Source organism: Alternaria novae-zelandiae (assembly GCF_023758075.1).
Source record: "Alternaria novae-zelandiae strain BMP 2774 chromosome Unknown scaffold_6, whole genome shotgun sequence".
Classification (NCBI taxonomy): Eukaryota; Fungi; Ascomycota; class Dothideomycetes; order Pleosporales; family Pleosporaceae; genus Alternaria; species Alternaria novae-zelandiae.
In genome coordinates, this window is record NW_026056966.1 from 608,483 (window position 1) to 622,158 (window position 13,676).

General features: G+C 54.1%; 4 protein-coding genes across 4 annotated transcripts; 3 read left to right on the forward strand and 1 right to left on the reverse strand.

Annotated features, from left to right (window-relative positions):
* Positions 1–361: 361 nt before the first annotated feature.
* Positions 362–1,285, forward strand: J4E88_003737 (uncharacterized protein; the record flags this gene model as incomplete). Its single annotated transcript, XM_049397385.1, has 1 exon — positions 362–1,285. The coding sequence occupies one exon, from the start codon at positions 362–364 to the stop codon at positions 1,283–1,285; it is 924 nt and encodes a 307-aa protein (XP_049256773.1).
* Positions 1,286–1,417: 132 nt separating this feature from the next.
* On the reverse strand, positions 1,418–1,874 carry J4E88_003738 (uncharacterized protein; the record flags this gene model as incomplete). Its single annotated transcript, XM_049397386.1, has 4 exons — positions 1,418–1,438; positions 1,486–1,536; positions 1,684–1,776; positions 1,827–1,874. The coding sequence occupies 4 exons, from the start codon at positions 1,872–1,874 to the stop codon at positions 1,418–1,420; spliced, it is 213 nt and encodes a 70-aa protein (XP_049256774.1).
* Positions 1,875–2,471: 597 nt separating this feature from the next.
* On the forward strand, positions 2,472–5,873 carry J4E88_003739 (uncharacterized protein; the record flags this gene model as incomplete). The annotated part of the gene is made up of 4 exons (XM_049397387.1): positions 2,472–2,938; positions 2,992–3,071; positions 3,228–4,348; positions 4,395–5,873. 4 exons carry the CDS (start codon positions 2,472–2,474, stop codon positions 5,871–5,873), a joined length of 3,147 nt encoding a protein of 1,048 aa, XP_049256775.1.
* A 2,479-nt stretch (positions 5,874–8,352) lies between these two features.
* Positions 8,353–10,123, forward strand: J4E88_003740 (uncharacterized protein; the record flags this gene model as incomplete). Its single annotated transcript, XM_049397388.1, has 4 exons — positions 8,353–8,696; positions 8,744–9,811; positions 9,866–9,906; positions 9,984–10,123. The coding sequence occupies 4 exons, from the start codon at positions 8,353–8,355 to the stop codon at positions 10,121–10,123; spliced, it is 1,593 nt and encodes a 530-aa protein (XP_049256776.1).
* Positions 10,124–13,676: the final 3,553 nt, after the last annotated feature.

The window sequence follows — 13,676 nt, forward strand, 5'->3', positions numbered from 1 at the left end:
GAGAGTTGGCTCAGGAGACGCTACTCTAGCAGTCTGCTCCTAGCACTCGACTGCGCCCGTCAAGGGGTGAATGAGCCACTAGCCGGCGGGAGTTCACGCGTTCATGCGCGCTTGGCAGGCACCGCCCATCCAGACATTCCCCACCATCCCGCGTTCTTGTCTCGTATTCGCTGCGCAGTCCTGACGACACCATAGCTGGCGTCCCGTAGCGTGCCCCGCGTGAAATATTGCTCTGCGGTGACTTTAGTGCTGCTGTATCTCGTAGTGAAAGCGCTGCTCCCATCTGATCGCGTCTCAGTTCGCCGCATGCCAAATTCGGATCTGCACTCCGCTATCGATAACGTCCGTGTCAGTCAACAACATGAGCGCACGCGCAACCTACACCAGAGACCAAATAACAAAGTACTTCGACCGCCTGGGGTTGCCTGACCAAAAGAGAAAGTACGATGTAGCCGATCTGGACCCCGACAGCGCACTGGAGTACCTCGCACTGCTCCAGAAGCTGCAGCTAGCAGCCGTGCCCTTTGAGAACATCACCCTGCATTATTCGGCCCATCATTCCATCTCTATCCATCCGGAGGAATTATTCAAGAAGATCATTGACGATGACAATGGACGCGGTGGGTATTGCATGGAGAACAACAGACTCTTCGGCACGCTGTTGAATTCGCTGGGGTTCACCCTGTATTCAGGCGGCTGTAAAGTTTGGGCTGCTGACAGCTGGACGGGCTGGTCGCATATGGTGAACTTTGTCACCATCGGCAACACCAAATACCATGTCGATGTTGGCTTCGGGGCTGACGGGCCTGTTGTCCCAATGCCTCTCGACCGCTCGGGCACAGTCCAAAAGCACATCCAGCCTGCATCGGCCCGTCTCCAATGGCGCAACATTGCAGGCAACACTGACCCCGACCAGCGCTTCTGGGTTTACGAATACCGGAGGAACGACGAGAGCGACTGGGAAACCAAATACTCGTACAGTGAGCTGGAATTCCAGCCTCAAGACTACGCAGTCATGAGCTACTACACTTCCACCAGCAAGCATACTTTCTTCACGCAGATGGTGGTGGCAGACAAGAAGATTCTAGGTGATGATGGGGAGCTAGAAGGCAAGATGAGTCTGGCGGCTGCTTCGTTGAAGTGGAATATCAAAGGTCAGAAAACCAAAGAAATCGAGTTTAAGAGTGAGGGAGAGAGGTTGGAGGCGCTTGAGAAATACTTTGGGATGAAGTTCCGAGACGTGGAGCGAGAAGGCATTGCCGGACTGCCATCAGAGATCAAGTAGACACCAGTACTGAACATTGAGAATTGTTGATTGCTCGCATGCCTACTATTGCTGTACATGCCGTAGACCCTCCCAGCGCGATGCAGTTACTATTGGGTATGTTGTATGCTGTGTCGGAGTATCTCGCATCGTCTAGAGGAATCGCTTCTCGCACTGCCCGTGGTTAGCATCTTCCAGGAGCCCAGCACGTCCATACGCACCCTCCATGGGTTGTTGAGCTCGAATCCTTCCGGGGCAATCGGCTTGTCTGTCTGTCCGCGCATGAATCCTGTCAGTCGGCGGTCGCGCTCCATCACTGGGTCTCGTAAGCATGTCGCATGAGGTCATCGTGAAGCTGTCGTACTTTGCTGTACACTTGTTAGCTTACTCCAGGTGCGCATATGTCTCTCGCAACCTACCCTGTCCCATTGGTCGATACCCCTCCTGGTCTTCTTTCCTCCGTTCTGGATCTCCTTGAGCTTTCCGACAGACACGGCGCTGAATGCGAAGAACTGGCCCCCGTGTTAGCAGCCTTTCACTCCTAGGCGCGCCAATTACTCACGCCCGTCATAATGGCATAGGGCAGCAGAGCCTCGAATGGGACACCCATGATTGCGGTAGTGTGTTCAGGCGCGGTGGTGTTGCGGGGTGGGCTATCAGTGCGGACTGGCTGGAGGTGCCGACGGCGTGAAGTGAGGTGCGGCGGCCGTGCGTCAACTGCTCCTTGGCGGCAACCCCGACTACGACCAAGGGTGTCATTTCGGACGACGACAGCGCATCGCCCATACCATTTCCTGCCGAGCGACAATTATTCTCGGTGTCGCACAGACTCACCCTTTCATACGAGGCGCGAAACTCGCAACCTTCAGCCGCCAGACCCCCGAAATAATTGCCTCCGCCGCGATCGCACCTCCGCCTTCCCCACAGTCACGCCCAACGCGACTACGAGACCGCCGCATCTGCCTCTGGCGATTCACGACCTCTAAAACCGATCACACGATACACCTCAGTCGAAAACACGCGGTCACAAGTTTCACGGGTCACCACAACGCGCTAGGACACAGACACGACGCGCTCACCAACCACTGCATGAGAGAGCCTCCGCGGCTGCTACCGCTCGCGCAATCAATGTTCTAAGATCTATACCAATTGGACTGCGACAGTGGCGTATCTTGCCTCCAAGGTGGCCTCTGCCGTCAACTTCGCAATGGCGGAAATCATGGGCCAAGCCGCGGCCAACACCGACCCGGACGATATCGATGCGGATGGCGAATACGAGATGGACGATGTAGAGTACGCGCCCGGCCCGCCTATCGAGGATATGCCTGATGCTGAAGGCCAAACTACAGACGCTGAGGGTTCAGACGTGGATGCCGAGGGCGAAGATGTTGATGCTGAGGGTGAAGATGTGGACGCCGAGGGTGAAGAGGTGGACGACGATGAGGACGAAGCTGAGCCCGTCGGTGCTGTCAAAATCGCACTGCGCCGACCCAGGTCCGATGACGAGGAGGAGGATTATGATGGCGACGATGTCGCGAGAGAATCCTCCGATGCCAAGTCCAGCGACAGCGACGAGTCAAGCAACCTCGATTCCGAGGAGGAGAACCAATGGCAGGCGAGCGATGGTGGTGAAGAGGATGAAATCATCAGGTCGAACAACCCCAACGTGTGCATGTAAGTATCGCCCCAGAATATTGAGCCTGTAAAACCATTTACTAACTGAGCAGATATTGCAATTTAGATGAGGACAACGACCCCAGCCCGGAATTCGAGGAGTACCTCTCTTGCGCCCAGTGCGGAGACAACGGTGAGTACTCAGTGGGGAGGTTCGACTTACGATGTGGTAGCTCACACGTTGTTGGTCCAGCACATCGGCAATGCGCGCGTAACGCTAATACGCTTAGTCCCGATGACGGTATGTTCCCTTGTCAGGCCCGAACCGCACCTTACTAACGACGAATAGATGCAAAGCTTTGGCGCTGCGAAGGATGCATCAACAACTTTCCAACGGAAGCAGAAGAAGAGGCAGACGAGCCTTCGACTCGTCGGAGACGTTCATCTGCGAACAAATTGACCAAAGAGTTGCTCCCTTCACACCGTGGGGTTGACCCCGAAGGACATTCAATCTTCAAAGAGCTAATTCTTCCCGACGAATCAGCAGATGGAATACGTTCGCTGCGCAAACGCAAGACTTCGCAGGAAGAGGAAGCGCCGATTCCGTCGAGGCAAACACGGAAGAAGCGGAGACCTTCCGAAGCATCCAACTCAGATGCGGCGCCATCAGTGCCTGCAGTCTCACCCCGGCCACCTTCAAGAAGCGTACGAAGTGCTCGTAGCGTCATGACGGATGGTCACGAGAGTGCAGGCGAGGCAGAGCACACCGGTTCAGATCGAGAGGCAGGTCGCTTAAGACCAGCGCGAGCACGTCGTGGCCAGCCTAAGAGGACCGACAAACGACCACTCGCATGGATAGAAGAGGCCCAGCCTGGAAGCCTGATTATCGCTTTTCATCTCAACAACGAGAGAGTCCAGAAGATCGTCACCGCCAAGCCCAAAGTAAAGACACTCACGCGCGAGCAAGAGCGACAGGAGAGGCGGCGCGAGAGGGATAGAGAACGTCGCGAAAGAAATCGTCGGGCTGCACAGGCTGCACGAGAATCCTCAGAGGTCTTGCATTACCCAACAATCCACATTCAAAATGCCGCTCCGTTCCCAGGCTTCACCGACAGGGAGCCAGACGAGGTCAAGAGCAAGCCCTACGGTGGTGTACTTTCAGAAGCGGATGCCGATACATCCAAGACCTATCCTTCGCCCGCCGACCGGAAGCGGTTCGACGATGCTCGTATCAAGGCTGAAGAAGAATGGAAAGTGAAGCAGGCTGCACTTTACCCGCCCGAACCACTCCGGTCGCACAAGCAAGCAACCACAGCGAGCAAGATCAAATGCGTCAATTTCGGTGGCTGGGAGATCGACACCTGGCACGCTGCGCCATATCCTGAAGAGTACAGCAAAAATCGGGTGCTTTACATATGCGAGTTCTGTCTCAAGTACATGAACTCGGATTATGTGGCATGGCGGCATAAGGTAAGCATTTCGACTTCTTTCCATGACCATATACTAACAAACACAGCTCAAATGTCCAGCGAAGCACCCTCCTGGCGACGAGATCTACCGCGACGGCAAGTACTCTTTCTTCGAGGTCGATGGCCGAAAGAATCCAGTGTACTGCCAGAATCTCTGTTTGCTCGCCAAGTTGTTCCTCGGTTCCAAGACGCTATACTACGATGTCGAGCCCTTCTTGTTCTACGTCATGACAGAAAATGACAACTTCGGGTGTCATTTCGTCGGCTACTTTTCGAAAGAGAAGCGTCCCAGCTCGCTCAACAACGTTTCTTGTATTCTCGTACTCCCCATTCACATGCGCAAAGGCTACGGACAGTACCTGATCGAATTCTCCTACCTCTTGACCCGCGTGGAGAGAAAGACGGGAAGCCCCGAGAAGCCTCTCAGTGACATGGGTTTGGTGAGTTATCGGAAATACTGGCGGCTTGTCCTATGTGAGGAACTACTCCAACAAAAAGCCGCGATCAGCATATCGGCCATATCAGATCGCACCGGCATGACACCTGATGATATTGTATCAGCGTTGGAAGGCCTACGAGCTCTCGTGCGCGACCCTGTCACGAAGAAGTACGCGCTTCGCCTTGATTTGAACTACTTCAAGTCATACATTGAGAAATGCAACGCTGCAGGCAACCCAAAAATTAACCCAGAGTGTCTGATATGGACACCATACGTTATGGGACGTCTAGGCCAGTACGAAGATGGACCCGCCCTGCAGACAGTACAACAGCGCGACGAAATCGAAGAAGAAGACAAGCCCGCACCCGAGGAAGGAGTCCAGATGGCCGCAGCAAAAGCCAACGGTACGGGCGATGAAGCAGACGGCCCCCACCCCGCCGAGGACTCTGTCAACGGCGGCTCACCAGCCCCCGGCACACCCCTCGCCAACGGCTCCACCGTCGCACTCGCCGGCTCCCACATGGACGAACCCGCAATCCCGCCCTCCCGCTACGAAATCTTTCCTCCCATCCCGGGCCAACCTGCACAGCGCCGCCGCCCAGGCCGCCCCTTCGGCACCCGCCGACGTACCAGCACCCCCAATCGCGTCCGCAACACCTCCCTCTCCATCCACACCGCTCCCGTATCCAAAATGCAACTCTCGCCCAGCCGCGGCGCAAAAGCCCTTATGTCGCCCTCCGCCAACGGCGCCCTCACGCCCGGTACCATTTCGCTCCGCCGCACACGCAGCCGCCTCGGCGAAAGCGTCACCAATGGTGATGACGTCTCAGACGGAGGCGCGGTCAAGGCCGTCGTTGTTAACGGGAGGAGGAGTACACGGAGTTCTGCTAGCTCCAGAGGTAGTATTGACTTCAAGGGCAAGGGCAAAGCGCTGCCCATTGAAGAGGAACAGGAACATGAACAAGAACAAGAACAGGAGCATGATGAGGACATCGACGCCGATGGCGACTATGACGAGGAAGAGGGGGATATGGATGTTGATGCCGAGGGCGAGGAGGACGATGATATCATCATGCAGGATGCATGAGTGTTTGCCGAACACGTTTTTTTCTCTTCTCTTCGGATCACGTCTTGTAATATTTAGTATCGGTGGTGGTGGTGTTGATCTGACACCTAACTACCTTTTTTCTCGTTCTCCTTTCTATTTATGTCTAGCGCGGAGAACTAGGGCTTCGATTCTTTGTAGTGTTATGGTTGTAAGCGGGTTGGGGTTATTGGTGTATATGCATTATGGAGATACCTTGGGATGGAATGGGATGGGAATGCGAAGCGGGGCGTTGTTCAATGTATCTGCACATGTCTCCTGAACTGGGCTTGATGTGTGGTTTTTTTCTGAGAAGAGAGTGTTAGGATTCGTTTCTCGCACTCTCTTCGCAGAAAAAAACATGTGTTGAGTTTCAATTCAGGGGATGTGTGTTCATTTATGGAATATTCTCTATGATGCCTGTCGGTCCGAAGTTTCTGAGGCTGTGTCGCTCTTTCGCTGTTGTTGCTGGCAACATTCGTGTCAAATGACGAGTGGTAATAATGCTGTCTCAGTTCTCTTTCTCCTACACTTCAATCATAATCCTCATTCCCGCTTAACCCTCCATTGTTCTCTTATTCCAACGCGCTTGATCTGGCTACTAGCCCCCAAGGCGCTCGAGCGAGGTGGCAATACATTTCCGAGGAGTCTCGCTATATCTCCATATCCCGCGCACATACTCGGTCAAATACTCCTGCAGGTCATGGAAACAATGTCATGATGAATAGCCTACAGATAAAAACATGGTGGATATGCAGGTAAATGTAATTACATTAGTGCATTGAAATTACGCAGGCAGCTAGGTACGTACGTAGTGTAGTGTGCATATGTGGTTGCGATGCTTCATCCGAGAACGATTACACGCCTAGGTAAGTACCTGGGTAGTCTTGACAATGTAAGTATGCGTTCTTCACTCACTCGTCGCCCTGATAGGGATTCCCATCCCTCGTGCCGACGGTTATTGCGGCATTGAACTGAAAATATATATATACGGGCCATTTGATCGACATGGCGTAATCTAAGCTCGCCTTCGGTAACTTGATCTTTTCGAATCTATGTGGATATTGGAGCTGATTGTTATCGTGTGGTCATGTACTGATGTGCACTTCATGTTCACTTAGCCTGTTTGGACTTGGTTGACGCAGGTACCACACGCGCGTAGACATGGACTACTTACTTTGATGAACGATTGTAGCATATCTACATCATGTGTATACCTCTACTCCAAGTCCTATTTCCTCTTTCTGAATAATATTGTTATAGTGGCATATCAATTCAACTCGAAGAACACATCGGCGCGTCGATAGGTGAACGGAGAACCAGTGGAACTCCGTGTCTTGAACTGAACCTGCTGATTTAGCTCACCAGTAAATTCTAGGGTATATGCCCAGCGACATCACTACTTGGGGCCTCACTGGAACACTAGTGGATGCGCGTGCGACGAAGAATGGCAGAGACGGGACAACGGTAGCGTATGGTACGAGATTCAACCTTCGGAGTTGGGGACTGGTCGGGCAAGTGTAGCATAGGATAACGATGCACTGTTATCTCACGCAGAACAGGGGTGCGTATTCCGAGCATGAGAATACATCGCTTATCCATTCACACTGAGCTATCTCATTTCCTCATCGCGTGAGGTGTCCAATTGACCTTCTCGACATCCAGTCCCGGACTTTCAAACTGTATCCCGTACCGACCCTCGCACCACAGCGGACAAAAATTGTTTACCGAACATGTCGTGCTACAGTGCACAGCCCGTCACCCACCAGTCTCCATGGCATTTTCAAGTGAGTATGACCTGGGATCTTCTCCCTGCTCCACACATCGACGAAAATTCTATGATATCACCCAGCATACCAACTTTCCATCTGAACGATTGACGCCCAGTCAGATCTTCTCTGCACGCAATGACGATCTCATACGGTCTGTGTAAGCAGAACCCGTTCTTCCGCTCGTCGCTGGTGAAAGATGCCGAACACCGGCGTTCCCCAAGGAAGAACTCCATCTTCAATGTAACTCGCCGCTTTCGCTCCTCCTTGCATCACAGTGCAGCGCGTTGCATTGCATTCCTCTAGTGACTTGTGCGACGTGAAGCGCCGTTGGGGTGCCGATACCGCATGCCAAGGCTGTGAGCACGCGATGATCGTGTACTGTGACACATTCGTCGTCAACCCCTTTGCCAGACATCCACCATCAATCTCGATTCGCGTGTTGAGACTTGAGGGAGGCTGACAATGTTCGTGGCTGGATAGCGACGGATAGGGCTGAGAGCACTAGTCCTGATGCGGTTGGACCGGGTTGCGATAAGAGTGATGTGCTGCGGGGATGTCAGAGTGGGATATCCCGATCGAAGCGGGAGAGAGCCCGAGTCTAGCGCTGTCGTTCGCAAGGCGTCGTTGACATCTGCCTTTTCTTTTGCGTTCCTGCATTCTCGAAGACGCCTCTACAATTGCTTTTGGGGGTTGTGGCACGATACAACACGATGCTCGGCCTGTCCATTTCCGCCCTGGGTATCCTTTTCCCACTTCTGCTCATCCTCCAAGTGCTGGCTAGCTATGTGCGCAATCCACTGCGAAAGGTCCCCGCTGCCCATCCGCTGGCGCATATCACTTCACTCTGGATGCACTCAGTCCGATGGCGGGGTATCGAGAATGCGACACTGAAGGCAGCGCATGACCGCTTAGGCCCAATTGTGTGTTTGGGACCCAGCGAGATCAGCGTGAACTGCGTCAAAGGAGGGATCCGAGACGTCTATGCCGGGGGATTTGAGAAAAGCAGTGCCAAGGATGGGTACAATTGGTATGCTTTCTTTTCGAATTATGGAGGGTAAGCACTGTCAGATGACCGACCGTGCGTTCATTGACTCATCGTAGAGTCGACAACATGTTCTCCACTGGACGCAATAAGCCGCATTCCCAGAGGAAGCGAATGCTGAGCAACATCTATAGCAAGTCTCATGTCACGGCAAGCGAGGCACTGCTCGGCCAGACGTCTGCCATTATGTACAAGCGCTTTTTGCCGTATCTGGAGACGACATTCACCGAGTCTGAGAAGGGTGTCCTGAACGTCTACGCACTACTCAGCGCGACCACGATGGACATTGTGACGTGCTTCATCTTCGGGCTCAAGGCAGGCTCGAACCTAATCGATGACCGAAAGCAGCTTGCGTGGTTTCTTGATTTGTACAACTCGCGTCGATCCTACAACTTCTGGCCGCAGGAGTTCCCACGATTTACTAGCTTTGTGGAGAAGTGGCTTGGCTACCGATTGACACCGAAGTGGGTCGATGAGGCGAACGGTGAGATCGAGAGGTGGACGGTGAGGATGTGCGACGATGCTAGTGCTGTCTCGAGCGCAGGCGATGCACAGATCGAGGAGCGACCTGTGGTGTGGCAGCAGCTCCAAAACACCATGGCAAAAGCCGCGAAGGAGGGTGGGGAGAGCGCACTACAGACTCAAATTGCGAGCGAGGTGCTGGACCATCTTGCGGCCGGGTTCGATACGTCCGGGATAACACTGGCCTACGTTGTCCACGAGGTCTCGCGACATCCGGGAATCCAGGCCCGTCTTCGCGCTGAGCTGCTTGGTCTCTCGCCGCAGCTTATCCCGTCATCAGCGCCGACACTGCCTGATGCTAAGGCTGTAGACAGCCTACCATTCCTCCATGCCGTCATATGGGAGACCTTGCGTCTTCATTCGGCCATTCCGGGCCCACAGCCACGCTTCACGCCGCCGCAAGGCTGTCAACTTGGACCTGAAGAGGCTTCGTACCACATTCCTAGTGGAGTAAGGGTGAGCGCAAGCGCGGGCCTATTGCACCTCAACGAGGAAGTGTTCGAGCGTGCAAACGAGTGGAGGCCAGAGCGATGGCTGGACCTGGACAGGCTAGACGAGGAGAAGCGGAGGGATATGGAGAGCCGGTGGTTTTGGGCCTTTGGAAGGTCAGTACTACTTCTCGAAGCACGTTGACCGCTGACACTCACTATCATGGACAGTGGCGGACGCATGTGCGTTGGAAGTCACTTGGCGATATATCGTAAGTGCTGATCCTCCATGGTTGCTTTTGGGCGCTCCGTTCCCAAGACATGGATGCTAGACGCTGACTGAATCCAGAGATGAAGTACATCGTCGCAACGCTGTATTCCAACTACAGCACCACGATCGTCGACGATACAGGCATCGAGCAGATGGATTCGTATACTGCGCCGCCCAAGAGTGACAAGCTCATGGTAAGACTTGCAAAGGTAGAGTAGGAACGAGGCTTGCTGAAGGCTCTTACCTCAATGATCAGGCATGTTTGGACCCTGATCTCCGACACTGAACAAGGAAGGAAGCATCTGCCCCGCCGCACGTGCAACCAGTCTTAGCGGGGAGTCGCCTTGACGTAAAAGCAAGCATACTGTCGGCAGCCGTACGGCGAATTAAGAGTGTGCGGCCGGTTCACGCCGCTGAGAAATTGTACCATGGTAGAGCTGTGGGAACCGCACGTAGTTGAGCCAATCAACAGTGATAAACTCATGCGCTATCGTGGGGAACGCAGCGTTAGAATCCTTCAGGAGCGTTCAACTCGTTTTTGGCGGGCTGTGAAGGCTTCGACTGTTTGGACAGGTTTCTGTCAGTGCGGTGGTATGCTTCTTGTCTCATCTGGGCAAGAGATGATGCTTGTTGATCTGCTTCTTCCATCGATACAAACGCATCAGCTTTGGCATCAGCTGCATTGCACCGGCCACCCGGCTAGACCAACGCAAGTCTTCGTAGTTCTGCCACAGTTTCGTACAGCCAATGGCGACCTGGAAGCCGCGGGCTCGCTCGACGCCGGCTATGCAGCATGCCTTTGTCCAGGGATCACGTCGTTCTGCGCGACCAGTGACCTGCTGCGTACATACATCATATCTTCTTGGCTCACAGGTGGCCAAATTGCTGGTGACAGTTCAATGTACGCGGATTGCCGAATTCCGCTTGCGATATCTCAACTCTCGGCTACAATGTATCATGAGGGACACGTGTGTATGATGCAATGATTCGCGGATTGATCTGGCAGTCGGTGAAGCTGCTCGACGGTAATAAGCTTGCGTTTCTACGCAAAGCGATCCATGTGGAGTGGTATGTGGAGTGTTCGTTGTGCAAGGTGGGGGCGGTCGGGAAGAGCTGTGACCAATATGTACAGCAACAATAACGGAGTTGGAAGTGTTGTGGATCTGGACCTGGCCGCATTCGCATTCGAGGGGCACTCGACTCGAGTAGCTAGGGCAGGCGAAGTGCAGCCGTGCTACACTCTGTCAGTCAAGTGCCGTGTAACCCAAGACCGGTGTAGTGATTATCATGCGACAGTATCCTGCTCGGATGGATGATGGATTTCGGGGCCGCCGGACGGTAGTTGGCGTCGAAGCTGCATGTAAGCAGTCGTTAGTTGCGGCGGCAGAGAGGCAGCGCCATCTGGCCCTATTGGGGGGCTGATAATAATCCCATAGGTACTGCTGTGAATGCCGATCAACCCGTCTGAGGTGTACGCAACCGTCATGTCTACGGGGTGTGCCGTTGATAATCTGCAGTGTACACTCAAAGAATTGTTTGACAAGCTTCACAGTTAGAAAAAGTATGCCGGGATGCATATCTACTGACCGCCTCGACGCATGCTCATGTCAAATCACCAGCTGATCTTACAGATCAAGGCTGTTGTTACTGACATCTTAGCCCAGACGCACGGTGGTGTAGTTGCGGCGAGCCGTCCGATCTTTGGCACGAGAATGTACTATGGTCGTTAGTGCATTGTTTGTGAACCATGTGTGTTCATTCTTTCGATCATTGCCTTGCTGCGGCAGTTGTAAACGTGGCTATGGCGCCTAAGACTCATTGCGTCCACTGCATACGGCTCAACGGAACCAGAAGCCTAGTCGCGATGTGTCCCAAGATACCAACCGTGTTTGTGCAGTAGAGATCTTAGATCCAACAAGATGCAGGGAGAATGTCCACGAGGTCTTTGCGATAGAGGCCATGTCACCACCCCACATCCGCATGAGGGGCCCACAACCGCGAGGCACTGGAAAGGTTTCCGAGCTTGCACAATGCAAATATCCAGATTAAGACGCTTGGATGGAGGCCGGATACCAGAGCAGAAGGGTAACCCTTTTGTTTGGACTGTGCAGGCAGATTTGCGATATCCCAGAGTGCACGCCTGACTAGTATTGCAATATTGAGTGACAGTGAACCTCATGGCAGCCCGTGACGGCAGCTGATAATCTCTCGACAACGATGAACAGCCCGAGCCTCCGCCGTAGTAAGCGAAAAGTAAATTAAGCGCATACAAGGTCGATGTTGGGACAATATTTGCAACATATGCAAAGGGCCAATAGCGGGAGGCTCTCGTATCCTGCAGGAACAGCGGACGTCGGAGGACGGAGAGAAGACGTGGTGCACGAGGGAAAGCTGCCGAGACAACGAGACGATCTGTCGTAGAGGCGCAACAAGCAAGCAGCTAGCACTCAGATCATCGTGCTTTGACGACAGCGAGTGTTACCTGGTGATGGTGACCCGGCAAGACTTCGCTAAGGACATGGCTGGCTATAGCGCTGCTGTCTGAGGTAGACTGCCGGCCACATGAGGCATCGCAGGAAGTGCGCCGGCCTCTCACTCGCTGGCAGTTTGTGGCTAAAGGGGTGTTGGACGGGGGTGCGGATGACGGTGTAACATCGTAGAATTTCTTTCATGAGGAGAACGGAGCATTCGGCGGTCTTCGCTTGGAATCGAACCACATCCCTGCAGAAATCCTCCCAGCCACCGCGCGATTCGACGGCGATCATCCTCCCCACATGCATCTTCATAGCCTCCAGACGACATCACCCGCCCTCAGCCCGACGAACGTGAATGCACAATGCGTCATTGCCCCATCGGTCTGCAGCGCCCAATGGGGACGTTTCCTGCACGGTTCGACGCCCGTTCCAGGTCCGATTGACGACAGCGAGCGTACCGGGCACTCTATCGCAGCGTGCGTGCCGTCTGCTGCAGTGATACGCGACGATGTTGTGGGTATCCTAGCCTTGACTGTCCTGTCAGTTTAGCCTTCGAGTCCTGAGGCACGTCCCGGAGCCGCCATCGTGCGCCGTCGGAAAGCGTGTGACAGCCGCCATGTGTGTGGACGTGTTCAGTACCACTGCACTCGCCTGCGAGTGGTCCCGACGGATATGTTGGGGTCCGTTCATCAGCTAACTCGAGCGCTCTGTGCCTCTGGCTACGGATCAGAGGAACCGTAGCAAACAGGCTGTCGAACGGCGTGATGCTGAGATATTGGGCGCCAATGGATCATTATATACGACCTCTCAAGTAGAGTAGTTGCAGTGGCTAAATTCCGAGCGTCTCTGTGAGTGTCTACAGACATGGGGCTCTTCCGTTGCATGCAACCGGGTCCCCCGTTCGATGCCCTTGGACAGTGCCCTACCAACCCCAAACCTGGGATTGCCGTTGAATCCAAGCCGTCTCGCTATCCTTGCTCTACTGCCGCGCAGTCTGTGCAGCCAGGCTCTGCCATCCGGCTGCATGGGTTACCCTCGCTCTGGCAGCATAGTGCGGACGGGCTATTGCTGCATTCTAGCGCCAAACGACCCTTGGGCTCTCTTCGGCTTCATTCGAAAGTGCTGTTGAGCATATAGAACAGTCGCTGCACTACGGCACAGCATCTGCGACCAGCCTGTCTTCTTGTACCTCGTCCCGCCGTGCCGTCCTTGCGCGCTGACACATGCACCAGCGGGCTGGACAAGGTCCCATTTCCATCGCGAACCCGGTATCTCGCTGAGTGCATACCGTCCTGTC